The sequence below is a fragment of the Cimex lectularius genome, unplaced genomic scaffold, assembly GCF_000648675.2.
Source record: "Cimex lectularius strain Harlan isolate CLEC.00 unplaced genomic scaffold, Clec_2.1 scaffold193, whole genome shotgun sequence".
NCBI classification, from domain to species: Eukaryota; Metazoa; Arthropoda; class Insecta; order Hemiptera; family Cimicidae; genus Cimex; species Cimex lectularius.
This window is the reverse complement of record NW_019392759.1, coordinates 136,708-152,194: the sequence shown is the minus strand read 5'-3', so window position 1 is coordinate 152,194 and position 15,487 is coordinate 136,708. Positions and strand designations below refer to the sequence as shown.

Sequence of the window (15,487 nt, the reverse complement as noted above, 5' to 3'; positions counted from 1 at the left end):
AAATCACTCCCCGGGATTAAATGGTCCAAAATCTTGGGGTTTGTGAACAGGTCCAAGAGGTTTATGCAGGACACGTGAGCCGACCAAGTCCCGGACCTTTTAGGGATTTGGTACGAGTCTACCCAGGCATTTAACCCCTCGGGTCTTGGTCGCACACCCTGCATAATATATATACATACCGACCATGTTTTTCCTTCCACTCTGGCGACAAGGGGACGAATATGGGGATGCAAGGGAGACATGAAGCCGAGACGAACCAGCCGAGGACTTCAGCCCACCGTGGATGTGTGTAACCTCCAGTGTATTTACGAAGCTCATAGTCGGTTAGACTAAAAATCCATACGGACTAGACGAAGAACCAAATTAGAGAAATTTTGTCGTGAAGAGGATATGAGGAGAAATATTTCACTCACCAAAATGAGGCTTGGTGTTGTAACAGACCACGCTGATTTGGTCTGACAGAGGGTAAGCTGACCAAAATAAGCAATTAGACTAAAAATCCATACGGACTAGACGAAGAAACAAATTAGAGAAATTTTGTCGTGAAGAGGATATGAGGAGAAATATTTCACTCACCAAAATGAGGGTAAGCTGACCAAAGTATGCAAACTACAAATAAAATCCTGCACAAAAACCAAAAATGAAACAAAACTAAATGTAAATGGGCACTCTCAACACGACACGCAAGGATGGCACAATTACACAGAAGACAAACAATTTGAACCCTGAAGATGATCTCAATAAAAGATCGAAACGTTGGCACGATAAAGAAAATGTTTTTCTGAAACCTACATCACACCAGACCGCATCTCACGATATCTGAATAACTAAATGAAAATCTCACTCGTCAAGGGATAAGTTTTGTTCTGGATATCCAGAGATCGGGATTGTTAGATCCAGAGAAAAAATTATTCCTCAGAGAGGTGTTAGTAGTTGAAAGGTAAGTACTAAATAAAGGACCTTTAAATAAATAATAAATTAAAAACGTTGCTCTCATATTAAGATTAAAGCCAAGTTCACGATTTTTTAATTATTTATTTATGATTACTTTATATGTTTGCATGTTTGTGATTTATTTCGATCTTTTTAATATGTGATACAAATTAATTATTTATTTGAGAAAAGCAGAACGACGATCTAAATAACCTAAAATCTAAAAAAAGAATTGAAAAAAAATCGTTTCTTAATTGATTGCGGGCCTTCATAAATCCACGTCCCCTAGTGGAGAGAGGCGGCAATAATTAGTATGCCATCCCATCGAATCTAAAAGAGAAAAACATGATTAAGACCCAAGAAAGATGTCCCCACCATTTAATATGGGCCCGGATGACCAAACTTTTGTCCAGTCCCGATGGTGGTTTTAAGGTGGACGGTCTGGGGTCTGCTGATCCTCGTCGGGACGGCGAGCGTGTCCGCCCGGTCCTCCATGAGGCCACAGAAGCAGCAGCCCGACCCAGGAGACAACGAGGATTACGATCCGGAAAATACGGACTACTATGAAGAATACGAAGAGACGAACGGTAAGACTGTACGAACTAAGGAGGATTTCCCTCATATTGAAAATTGTTCATAAAAATACATGAAAAACCTTTAAATAAATTTCTTTCCACTCTTAAAGATAGTTATGTTCTGAAGAGTAGAAAACATCTCATCAGATTTTAACGTCTTTTTCTAAACTAAGCACACAAATTTTCAATGTTAGAGGCTCTTCTTCTCTCCATCTCTTCCTGAGTACAGTTGTACCTCCTTTTACACATTTGAAAGTTACAATGAACTTGAACAATACAATCAGATTTTTCCAGGATGAATCAAGTTTCTCAAGATTTTACTTTAGTGGAGGTGCCATTAATTTTACCCGCGGTTTTCTCTGACTCCTATTTTTTTCCTCAAGTCTAGTCTCACATGTCATTATAGACAACAGACTAAACGGCGAAATGCAGCGAGACCAGACGGACAACAGTTCGGTTTTCAACTTTTACCACGCATAATTTTGTTTTGACCTGGCTATTTTCGTTAATTAAAAAAACTACATGAAACGCTTGTAAATCTTAAAAAGTCCTCTCCTTAAGACCAAAGATCTTCTTTAGATATCACTGTTAATGATGGTCAGATTGAACATAGATCAAATTTCTGACTCTTTCGACGAGTCCCACAACACCATTTCTGATTAAACAAATTTTCCTTCATAAAGAAAAGCTCTGCTCATCACGTATGTGTAAGGAAAAAGTTAACAGATCCACGACGTCTTCAGGGATCTTTCCTGAGACCAAAGATTGCCGTTTCAAGCGGCTTAATTTGAATCGTACCTAAAGATCCTGATTCGATTTCAATCAACAACTTGCTCTATTTATTACTTTCATACGAAGATATTTTTTTAAATTTATCAAATGATAATTATGTTGTATGAGGTAGCTCATTGAATCTCGACTTTAGCGCTTCGCCAAATGTTCGGACTTGAGGATTTGATCGAGCGTTTCGTTCTTAGAGGGCAGTTCTTAGCAATGAACTAGGCGAAGTCCGTCCTTATAAACGATTGATTTCATAAACAGTAGCTTTAACCAATTTCTCCTGGACTTACGCTTTTCTGACAATTGAACTAACCCAAGCTTTTTAGCGGGAGATATAAAATATAAACTGCTGTCTTTAAATAAGTCGGTTGAACTTTAAAGTCACTATGTCTAGAAGGCAAAATCTCAAAGTTTATCGGCTTAAAATAAAACTAACGTTCTGCCAAAATCCAGTTATATTATTTCGCCATAAATTATCCATTTCTTAAGTTCGATTTGTTGATTATGAAATAACAAAAAGCCGGATTATTCTTCTTTCTTTATGAACGATATTGACAAATCAGAATTTTTTTTTGAAAATATACGGTTTTGTAAAATGTAAAAAAAATTTACCTACAAATATTTCAAGGTGGACGAATCAATTTTCCCACAATAAAGGGATAAGTGGGACCCATATATTGCCTTTAAATCATTGTAGTTTCATTTTACCTGAAATTGAAGTATTGGGTTGTCCGGAAAATAATGCAGGATTTTAAGTTTTCATTAAAAAAAATCTATATAAAATATTCTGTTTACGTTTACANGAAATTATTTTGATTAAAGAACATTGCTTTAAAGTAACTAGTTTCTTTTTTTTTGTTTAATACCAAAATCCTGCATTATTTTCCGGACAACCCAATAATTAATATATACTGTTTTAATTAATATGTTAATAATTAATATGTATTAGTACTGATCTAGCTAAATAGAATGTAAAATTTCTCTCAGATAAAAGAACATTACAATAACATTCAATTATTTAAGGTTTTAAGTTGAGATAAAAAAGTCAGTGTCACGAGCGGGATTCGAACCCACGACATTCGGCTTTTTTTATCTCAACTTAAAACCTTAAATAATTGAATGATATTAATTGGTCAAGCGAACTACGAAAAATAGTGAATTATAATAACAAATAATTATTTATTATTTTCATTTATGATCTTTTGTAGGTGCTCTTTGTGATTTAAAAAAAATCTATTCAGATAAAAAAAACAGACAGACAAATAAGCTATTGCTCCATAGTCCGCATTTCAATTTAAACAACTCATCCTTTAATTAACAGTGAAATACGGCTTCCATTTTAACATAAATCTCTCTGTGTTCAAAACAGAAAGAGGGCACACAAACCAGCTACAGACAATAATCATTTAGAATCAGTTTTTTAAAATTCAAAACCATTGAGTTATAATGATTTAAAATTGTTTGCAGCAACTAATGACTCTTTTAAGGAAGAAAAAGACAAAATCAACAAACATAAAAATATTTATAAAAAAAAAAATTGGAACCAATAATTAGTTTTATGTCAACCTATATATATTTAGCGGTCATAATTGGCCATATTAATTATTTCAATTGATTATTCTTTTTATCTAAGGTTGGTTGAGATGAAAAAGTTAGTGTCACGAGTGGGATTCGAACCCGGGACCTTCGGCTCAATATGCTGCTGCTCTAACCACTCGATCACGATAGCTCAACCAAGACCTTAGATAAAAAGAATAATTAATTGAAATAATTATTTTTATATTACACTGAAGAGTACTAAGTTCGGGCAATTTTATTATTCCATATTTTTTTTAACATTTTCTAATTTTTAAAGGCAAAATATTTTCAATGTAGTTTTAGTTCTTTGTTTAAAAAAATAGTTTTCTATTTACTAGTATAGTTTGACATCTAAATTACTAGTTTTCTGGATATGCTTTCATCTCATCCTTGAGTAATTATATCAATGAATTTATTGTTAAATTTTCTTAATTCTCACTTCCACAAGGCATACTTTTGGTTGTATTAATTATCAACAGTAGTAGTGTTATTTAAGATGGTTGTAAAATCAAAAAATAATAATAATTAGTTTTAAATAGTTTTATAATTATTTTGTGACGAGAACACTCACAAGGAGTCAACTCACTGATTTTTTTGTTATTTTTTTATTTGTTTTATTTTTATTATTTTTTTACCTTTTTTTTTAATGTCAATAGTTTTGATTGCAGACAGACCTAAGTCGCTCAGTGTGGGTTCAAATTTACATTGAATATTTCAATTAATTACACTTTTTATGTCAACAAAAACTTTAGATAAAAACTATAATTAATTTAAATAATTAAATAGGTCAATTACGACTGCTAAACATGTATGAATTACTTAAAATAATTTGTTGATGTTGTGAGGAGCAGTCAGGAATGAAGTATTTTAGAAAAATATTTTTTTTACTCAATGTTTCGACCTTTATTCAGCTTATCTTCAGGGCATAAAGTGTGGTGCAATTCATGTGGTGTCATATTGGTCTTGTGACAATGAGTGTGTTCACAACATTTTCACACAAAACTAATATGTCACCACAAGAATAGCATCACACTTTATGCCCTGAAGATGGCCCGAATAAAGGTCGAAACGCGTCAAATAAATGATGCCCGATCCTCAAGACTTCAACAAATTATTGAACAACCGATCATCACCACAAGAATAGCACCACACTTTATGCCCTGAAGATGGCCCGAATAAAGGTCGAAACGTCGTCAAATAAATGATGCCTGATCCTCAAGACTTCAACAAATTATTGAACAACCGATCACTAAAAACACACACATTACATTGAAAATTGGCTTATATTTATATTTTCACTATGATCCAATAGTTATAGTATTATGTATTTACGTGTTTATTTTATTATTTTTTTATTTTAAAGGAAATTCAACTGGTACGGACGTAAATAGGGATAATGATGAGGAATACGAACCATTCACGAGGTCACCAGGTGTGTATTACTCAAAACAAATTAAACATGGTTTTGTGAAAATCATTATATTCCTATATAATATATAATATTTCAGAATAAAAATGTGTGACTATGTAATAATAAATAGTTTATTTGTTTCTGATCTATATTTGGTTTTTAGAAAATGATCGTTCATCATTCACTCAGTCTCCTCAACAGTCTAGAAACGAAAACCGTGGAGGTAGCGATCAATTCACATATTTTTGAGAAACACTAAAAATACATGTTCGCGCCGTATATTTTAAAATGCAAAATGATTGTTTAGTTACTCAGGAAAGTGGAAGAAGTAAACTCTGCAGTTTTGGAAATGAGCTGTATGAAGATGGAGCTGAATGGAGACCTGAAAGATGCACAGATTGTATTTGCTTGCAGGGGAAGGTAGAATGCAAAACGAGAGATATTTGCTTAGCCGGTAAATCACCTAATTTATTTTTTCCCTACTTTTCTAAAACTGTATCAAATTAATAACTTTGTAAAAAAAATTTAGAAGGAAGATCTGTCTTCCCAAGTGAGTTCGAGGTAAGAATGATAAGATACAACAAATCATTATTTTTAATTCTGTCATTCTTTCTTTAAAATAAGATAAATTTACAGCCAGGAGTTCATGATCGTGGAAATGTAACAACACCACCAACAACCACAACGACGACAACTGCACGAGTACGAAGTTCCTTACTATTTTTAGTGAATGAGTAATATAATTTTTTTAACAACAAATTAATGTTTGTCTTCTATTTTAGGGCGTAAGGGGTCCTCCTGGTGAACCTGGCCATCCAGGTGAAATGGGAATTCCAGGGAGCCCTGGTACACCGGGAATTCCAGGGAGCCCTGGACATCCAGGAGTTGTGCCTGATGTAATAAGATATATTTACTTTTGGATTATTTTAAATTAACCTATTATATATTTTAGATTACGTCATATTACAATCAAATTGCAATGGCTAATTCAGGAAACAATAAAGGTCCAGCATATCCTCAAGAGGCATTGCATTATCTTCAAGCTCAAGTCGGACCCATGGGTGCAAGAGGACCTCCTGGTAAATATTTACTATGGGGCTGATTGTGATTCTTGAACAGATTTTATTAAAATGTACGTCTTTTTAACAGGCAATGCAGGTCCCCCTGGGCCCCAAGGGTTTCAAGGATTGAGAGGAGAGCCAGGTGAACCTGGGCCACAAGGCCCTCAAGGCCCTCCAGGACCACGAGGACCACAAGGATTGCCAGGAAAAGATGTAAGCAGTAAAATTACAATTTTTTTTTCAATTATGAAACAATACGATTTTTTAGGGTGCCCCAGGAGAAGATGGAGAAAGAGGACCGACAGGTTCCACCGGCCCTCCAGGCCCCAGAGGTTTACCAGGAATGCCAGGCACACCAGGTCTCAAAGGACATCGTGGTTATTCAGGTTTGGATGGCAGTAAAGGAGAACAAGGCCCGATGGGTGAAAAAGGAAACCAGGGTGCACCAGGCCCTGTCGGCCCTGCTGGACCAATTGTGTGTATACAATTACAAAAACTATAACAATTTAATGTTGGTTAAAATTTTAGGGCCAGGTTGGACCTAGAGGCGAAAGAGGAAGAGAAGGTGCACCTGGACCTCCTGGCATCCGGGGAATTGATGGTGCTCCTGGGCCTCCAGGCTCTCCAGTAAGTGCAAAAGATGAAATTACACTCGTGTTGAATATATTTGTATAATTTATCAAATTTGATAGGGAGCAATTGGCAAACCTGGCCCTCCTGGTTTTCCAGGATCTCCAGGAGCAAAGGGTGACCAAGGCGTTCAAGGTATTAAAGGTAGTCAGGGACTTCAAGGCCCAAGAGGTAAATAATACAAAAACATACTTATTCGAATTTAATTCTTATTAAAGTCTTAAATTTGTTTACAAAGGTGAATCAGGACGTCCTGGCCAATCTGGTGAAGCAGGAACACCTGGACTTCCAGGAAAAGATGGTGTACCTGGGGAAAAGGGTGTCCCTGGAGCCCAGGGTCCTCTTGGACCCCCTGGTTTCATTGGACCACGAGGACCACCAGGAGGTCCTGGAGCTCCTGGATTATTAGGACCCAAAGGAGAAATGGTCTTATTTCCTTTCTATTTCTGACTTAATACTGTATTTATGAAACTGCAATCCTATTTTATTATTCCTAGGGATTGCAAGGGGAAAGAGGCTTCAAAGGTGAAAGTGGACCGAAAGGTGAAACTGGTCCTATGGGGCCAAGGGGATTACCAGGTATGGACGGCCCGGAAGGTAAAAGGGGAAAGAGAGGACCTCCTGGACCCCCTGGTGCAATGGGATCAACTGGTGAACGTGGTGAACCTGGTGTTAGAGGCTTACCGGGACCTGAAGGACCAGCCGGTCCAAAAGGCAATAAATATACGCATTTTATATACAAAACATGAAAATAATCTATTTTTATTATAGGGCAAACGGGAGACAAAGGTCCTTCAGGTTTACATGGTTTGAAAGGAGCTCAAGGATCAGTTGGAAGACCAGGAAACCCTGGAATACAAGTATAATGCAATGAAATATTCTTATTATCATTTTAGATAACTGTGTTTGTACAAAAATACCTTATTAAAATTTTTCTTAATGATAACTTACTGTTAGTAATTGCAAAAATAGCGAACCATGGCTATCAAATGTAACATTAACATTTGTTATTAAAATTTAGGGCCCAAGGGGTCTTCAAGGAAGGACTGGAGCACCAGGAAAAATGGGAGCACCCGGTGAACGAGGGCCTCCAGGTGCTGATGGAAAATCTGGTGAGCCAGGACATCAGGGGCTTCAAGGTTTACCTGGACCAATAGGGCAGCCAGGGGAAAAAGGAATAATGGTAAATTAAAAAAAAAAAAAAATGAAAAAGAAGAAGATTTATACAAAAAATCACACTGGTGAAATCTTTTGTTTTTGTTTGATTTGTGTTAGGGCGATTCTGGAAAAGATGGTGAACCGGGAATACCTGGTAGTCCAGGACCAAGGGGAGATCCAGGCAAAGATGGATCGGCAGGACCCCAAGGACCAAGAGGCCCACCTGGACCAGCTGGAGAAAGAGGTCCTACCGGGCCTCCAGGTCCTACAGGGTTCCAAGGTCTTCCAGGAGCAAATGGCAATCCAGGTCCACCAGGAAAAGATGGTGACCCAGGACAGCCTGGACCACCTGGCCATCTAGGACCTCCTGGCTTAAGAGGAGAAAGAGGTGCACCTGGAGAAAGAGGATTAATGGGACCATCGGGACCGCAAGGTCTCAGAGGATCTGCTGGGCCAGGTGGTGCTGATGGTCCTCCCGGAGCGCCAGGAGCCAAAGGTGAAAAAGGACATGTTGGTCCCATGGGTCTCACTGGTTTACCCGGTGTTAGAGGAATGCTTGGGCCCCAGGGATTTAAAGGTGACCGAGGAGAAAGTGGACTGCCAGGACCAGAAGGACCTGCGGGTAAGATAATGCAGAAATTAAAGTCAGTACAGAAAACCTACTTTACTTTTTAATATTTAGGAAGACCAGGAGAACGAGGTCTACAAGGTGAGGTTGGGCCACCCGGCCCAGCAGGTGAGCCTGCTGAAAAAGGAGAAGTTGGTGCTCGAGGACTCCCAGGTGAACCTGGACCTCCAGGAAGTGTTGGAGATAGAGGAATGCCTGGATCTCAAGGGCTTCAAGGTTTCCCTGGACCTCAAGGAATATCAGGACCTCCTGGAGTTAAAGGAGAAAGGGGATTCTATGGTCCCAAAGGCTCTCAAGGAAATCCTGGAACACCAGGTAAATATATTCATTAAAACAGTAAAAATTCAATGATCTATAAAAGAACTCTAAAAGGACATGTCATAATGTCCATCAGCTTACTAACCCTTACCAATAATTTTACAATTTTAATTTATTTTAATCAATATTTTATTACAGGAAAACAAGGAGAACCTGGAGAGCAAGGTCCAGTTGGTTTCCCTGGAATGAAAGGAGCAAGAGGCGAACAAGGTCCGAAAGGTGACACAGGCTTTACAGGGATCCCTGGAAGGCCAGGTGAACCAGGTCATCCAGTAAGTATATTTCTAATTTACTTAAATTTTGATTTTCTACTCAACTGAAAATTTATTTTAGGGACAAGCTGGACCACCAGGACCCCCAGGACTAGCTGGTGCTCCTGGTATCAAAGGAAACGTCGGTGATTCAGGACGCCCAGGTTCGCCAGGACCAGTAGGAACTCCAGGTCTTATGGGACCGGAAGGACAGAAAGGAGATATAGGCCCTGTTGGTCCTCATGGCCCAGCCGGACCTCCAGGACCTTCTGGCCCTTCAGGTGAAAGAGGATTACCAGGATTGTTTGGTCCTCCTGGTCCTGCTGGTCTTCGTGGACCCAAAGGATCACAGGTAATTATAATTATTAAAATTATATCTCTATATTTCAAATTAGCACTTTTTTAAATTTTGTTTGTTTAGGGTGAGCAAGGAACTGTAGGAAGAACAGGGCCAGAAGGAAAATCGGGCCCCCCTGGATTGCCTGGCCCACCTGGACTTCATGGACCGATGGGAGATCAAGGTCCTGAAGGTCTTGCTGGAAAACCTGGTCCTCCGGGTCTATCAGGAAGGCCTGGAGATAAAGGGCCAGTTGGAGAACCTGGGCCTCCAGGAAATCAAGGACCAACAGGATTACCGGTAATTAAATTTACGCAATATTTATTTATACATCGAAAACCTTTTGACAATACCAGAAAACAAATCAGTGGTTTTTAACTAAATATCTTTTCAATAGGGTCCCCCAGGACACCAAGGACCAGCAGGGCCAGCAGGTGAAAGAGGACTAAAAGGTGAAACTGGTCCACAAGGAATAGAAGGAGCTACTGTAAATATTTCCTGCCAAATTGAAAAAAAAAATTACTTTTAATACTAATTGACATTTTTTGTAGGGTCCAAGAGGAAAGCCAGGTCCTCCAGGAGTTGAAGGAGCCAAGGGAGAAAAAGGTGAATATGGTTTACAAGGAATGAAAGGGCACCGTGGTCTTTCAGGCCTTCAAGGATTACCAGGATCACCGGTAAGTTTTTTTCTTTGTACTTGTCATAAGTTAGCAATTGATTATTCTTTATACAGGGATTAATGGGACCTAAAGGAGACCCAGGATTACCAGGCCCTCCTGGAAGACAAGGAGAGCAAGGAATAAAAGGTACCGCTTTAAGCTTTATTTTATAAAAGCAATAAATTTTTAAATTTGCCTACAGGATCGCAAGGAAGAGACGGTTCACCTGGTCCTCCAGGTCTTTTGGGACCACAAGGACCAAAGGGACCTCCTGGAGACCCTGGAAGGCCGGGAGTACATGGTGAGCCAGGGCCACCAGGACCACCAGGTTTACCAGGAGAACATCCAATTTATGATGCTAGTACTCTCGCTGCTCTTTTGTACACTTCACAAGGACAAACAAAGGTATAAAACTTAACTTTTTATGCTTTTTACCAGTTAACTACAAATACCAATTATTATTCAGGGACCAGATCCATCGTTTGGGGATGAACCGATGAGAATGTTCGGTAAAGAATTGGATGATGATGAAAAGAAAAAGATAGTATTTAAAGCCTACAACCAACTAAAGATCAGCTTTGAGAAATTCATGAAACCAGACGGATCAAAAACAGCGCCCGCCAGGTCTTGCAGAGATTTAGCAGTTGCATATCCACAGTTCCCTTCAGGTTTTGAAATCTCAACTCTTTAAATGAACAAAGCCTTATAACTTTTAATTCATACAGGTGAATATTGGTTGGATCCAAATGACGGTGATATCAACGATGCAATCCTTGTGTACTGTGACATCCCCAAGCGAGCCACGTGTATTTTCCCACAACCTCGAGAATCCTCAGAACTGTTTCATATAGGACATGAGCCAGAAATGTGGCTGTCTGAAGTAACAGGTGGAATGAAGGTCGGAAAATTTAACAAAAGACAAAAAGAAAAAAAAAATTCAGATAAAATTCATCGTTAATTTCCTTCAAAATTTCAGATTTCCTACAAAGCCGATAGTAATCAAATAGGCTTTATACAACTCCTTTCAGTCTCTGCTGTGCAAAATGTAACTTATCACTGCTACAATTCAGCCGCTTACTTTGATTCTACGCTGAAGACATACAGGAAAGGCATAAAACTGCTCGGCTGGAATGATGTTGAAATCACAGCAAGAGGAAATCAGAGATTGCGGTACTCAGTGCTCAATGATGGATGCAGGGTAAGCCTTTTCTGCTGCTCCATTATTATTCGTTATTATTAATCATTTCAAAATTTCAATTGATTTTTTTTAGGCTAAAAACAATGAGTGGGGAGAAACGTTGATCACTTACATGACTGATAAATCAATCCGCTTACCCATCACTGACATCGCTATCAGAGATTATGGAAAAGAAGACAATAAATTCAGAATTACTCTAGGGCCAGCTTGTTTTTCATAAAATAACGTTTGCATTTTTTATTTTGTTTTTCAATATTTTGTAAATCTGGTGGCAAATAGTTTCAATTGAGCTATTGCTCTGACAACCAACTTGTAAATACTGCCAGCTATCGTATTTTAATGTTCATATTCACATAAGGAATGAATCAATATAAAATATATATTGTAAATATGTTGATTCCATACAAAATTAATTGAACCAAATTTACGGGCTTTTTATTGTTTCAAAAAATTCTGAAATTATAGTTGATTGGAATACATAATAAAAACTTTTTATTTTCCAAAAAGGAACGAAAATTTTGCTTAACCTAATTTTCAAAATCAGCCACCATGACTATGAATTTCTGAAAAATTAATATGGGAAAATGCTTATCAGACCTTCAGAAAAAAACCCAATGGATTTGAAACTATTAATTTCAAATTCAGTAAAAGGAAAAGGAAAAAACCACTGGGGTCATGAAAATAACCCTGCCAAACTGCGGCTGGTTGAAAAAGAAGTTGGTCCCTGGCCTATCAGAATGGGTCAAAAAGGTTAAAGGCCTGAAAACACCTGTGCATTTAGTCATCCAAAAATAACTCACAACACACTCTGGCCATTATTCAAGAAAAAACAATGGCCAAGCCAGGTCTGACATTTATGGGCAAATTTTGATATAGCGTATAATGAGAGGCTAGCATTTTGGGATATAAACTTCGTTTTCATATAAAATTAGAGAGTCAGTAACAGATCGAGATGCTAAAATGGCTGAAGTTTGAAAAATACGCGTGAAAGAACAGGAAAAGGGCCAGTGATGACCTCAGCTGTTTATCATCCCAAAAAACTTCTCTTCTTATTCATATTATGTGTTCAGAGAAAGAACTTTTACATTTTCAAATGTTCTATGTGGGTGCAGATCACTAATCCTTAATCACTTCAGGGCCATAATTGGGGTATTTTAATTTATATATAGATTTTTTGTACGTTTATGTTTGTGATATATGTCATTTATTGGGATGAATGTATTTATTAGCAAGAATAGAAAGGTCCAAACTCCATGATCTCTGAGAAATATCGAATACTTGGGCACAAATGAAAGAGATATGTGTGGTATGAGTAAAATATGAGCGAAAAACAGTTTGTATTTGTATCGTTGTACTGAGTGAATGTATTTGTTAGTGTGCAAGTAGAGACCTCGAGGAATATCATGCACTCTCGGACAGTGTGAATGAAATATGATGTTTAAATGTAATTATTAGAGTGAAAGGAAGAAGAAGTTCTTCCCGCAGGAACATCAAGTACTCTGCAGCATAGATGTCAACCAGACTACCATATTTTTAAATATTTTTATTATGGTATAAAGTATTTTGTATTTATCATATGTCTAGTTTATCCTCAATTGACCGTACGGTAAAGATAGGCTGGGAATAGGATATGGTAAATGTTACTGGTTATCTTAACATACAAAGCATAATATATGTGAATATAACGTGACCGTAGTGTCAGAAAAATGAATTAGAAGGAGAGGAATAAAATGTGAGAAGGAAAAGAACAGCAAAGAAGAAAAGGGATGACTATGCATTTAGCGAAATCTGATGTGGATAACAGGATATATATGAATGGAACATGGCTGTTGTTAGAAATATGACTTAGAAGGAATAAAATGTGAGAAGGAAAAAAAAAGAACACCAAAGAAGAAGAGGGATGACTTGCATTGTGGGAACTCTGATGTAGGTACCAGGACAGAGAGAACTGGACGCTACAGGCTGACGAAACTAGCAAAATTATTAGCAGCCCTCACACACTTTGGGCCAAAACCACAAATTGTTGGCCCACTGCAAAGCATACTAAAAAGAGAACTGAACAAATGGGTGGAGAAAGAAATGACTAGACACTGGATGAATTCATCAGGCATATAATAATCAAAGAAATTCCTCAACATCTCAAGTAGGAAAACAAATCTCTCTCTCTCTCTCTATCTCTCTCTCTCACTCAGTAGGCAATAATTAGGGGGAAAACTATATTGCCTATTGCTTCTTCAAGGAATAACTGAGACAGAAACATCCGACACTGTCATGAAGAGGAAGAACCATCGTAGCCATGTTTTTTGTGGCTGAAAAGAGTTAGCACAAAAAACAGTACAGCATCATACAAAAGGTGATGCGTTAATATCTAAGATGTAAGTGAAGAGGAATGTGTAAGAAGGTTTGTAAATAAAGAAGAGCCAATTTCACAATAGATCTTTTAGGTCGCAGTGGAAGAAAGAGGACTTTAATCAACCAATGAGCCCAAAGAAGGGAAAAAATCTATAATTTCTATTAGGTTTCGTGATCCAATTGACCAAATAAGATGATGACCAAATTCAAAAGGTGGGGTTGAGATGGGAGGTTAGTATCTGAGTGGATCAAAGTCACGATAGCTCAAGTGGTAGAGTAGCGGCGTATCTAGCCAAAGGTCGTGGGTTCGAATCCTGCTCGTGACATTGACTTTTTTATCTCAACCAAAGCTTTAATTAATTGAAAATCTATTTATAATATGAATATTTATACCATCTTTCGACACAGTAGTTATTTTTAAAAAATTGGCTGAATGTGTTGCCTCATGCCGATTAGCTTCCTTGTGATCACTGTAATGTATAAATCACTTGCATATAGGGAATATGTATATATAAATCAAGATAATTAGAATATAACTAATAACTAATATACAATATACACCAATGGCTGCAACGATTTGGAATTTCTGACACTTTCTAATGTGGGTTTTGTAATTTTGTTTTTTCATATTACTTTTCACGTCAGATCAGCTATAACCGAATTTATATAATACCCAGGGATGATTAACATTACAAAAATTGGCAATATCATTCACTATTTAATTTAAAACAAATGGATGTTGAAAATTGATGATAATCGTTGCATGTCACTTTCACATCAATTGATGAGATACTAAATCTTGAAATATGACTGAGTTATACAAGAGTTTCTATTAGTTCCTTAGATATTCTGATGAATTATATAATTAACAAACATATTTTTGCACATTTCCACACCATCAGATATTCTGACACATTAATTGATCAATTTCAAAATTATTACAACAGACTTTCAACTATGACACTATCAGTATCTTGTAAGATAATTTTTACTTTTACCAAATGATATTCTGATTTGGGTCAGATTTTCATTGAAATTGAAATAGATCCAAAGTTTATCAGTAATATATATGTTTCATGTATGAGATAATTTTGTTTTGTTATGTGTTTAGTGTATAATATCCAATATACAAAGAAAAAAANATGACATAATTTTGTTATGTTTGTTACATGACATAATGTTTGTTAAAAAAATTAATTATATATATATATATATATATATATTGTGTGTGTGTGTGTTTCATGTATGACATAATTTTGTTTTGTTATGTGTTTAGTGTACAATATCCAATATATATATGCTATATAAATATGTATACAGATAAATCCTATACATAGGTAGGTATGCTAAGCAAATATTCTCTTTCTCTCTGAAGAGGTCGATACATTAAATTCGTCCATCGATTATTGCAAGTGTGTATATAGAAACTAGGGGGGAAATATTATTCATATCAGAATCTTTCTAATTACACAGCATTTTTTTTTTTTTTACTGAATGTAAAAATTTGTTTAAAATGGATTTTTTTTTGGGGGGGGGAGGCTCAACAATCGATGTTGACACAAAGTTGACACGAGTGTTTGACAACTAAAAATCTTTCTGGAAAAAATGTTTTAAATTT

At 36.8% G+C, this 15,487-nt stretch overlaps 1 protein-coding gene across 1 annotated transcript; it reads left to right on the top strand.

Moving 5' to 3' along the window:
- The first annotated feature begins 1,354 nt into the window (after positions 1-1,354).
- On the top strand, positions 1,355-11,943 carry LOC106669954 (fibril-forming collagen alpha chain-like). Its single transcript, XM_014399877.2, has 29 exons — positions 1,355-1,520; positions 5,230-5,298; positions 5,441-5,500; positions 5,585-5,731; positions 5,807-5,838; positions 5,914-5,979; positions 6,060-6,173; positions 6,230-6,356; positions 6,427-6,551; positions 6,607-6,813; positions 6,867-6,965; positions 7,031-7,139; positions 7,207-7,394; positions 7,466-7,682; positions 7,740-7,828; positions 7,990-8,151; positions 8,244-8,748; positions 8,809-9,069; positions 9,211-9,344; positions 9,406-9,675; positions 9,745-9,960; positions 10,058-10,147; positions 10,212-10,337; positions 10,394-10,466; positions 10,522-10,724; positions 10,786-10,987; positions 11,045-11,217; positions 11,296-11,517; positions 11,591-11,943. The coding sequence occupies exons 1-29, from the start codon at positions 1,427-1,429 to the stop codon at positions 11,735-11,737; spliced, it is 4,527 nt and encodes a 1,508-aa protein (XP_014255363.1). The 5' UTR covers positions 1,355-1,426; the 3' UTR covers positions 11,738-11,943.
- The last annotated feature ends 3,544 nt before the right edge of the window (positions 11,944-15,487 follow it).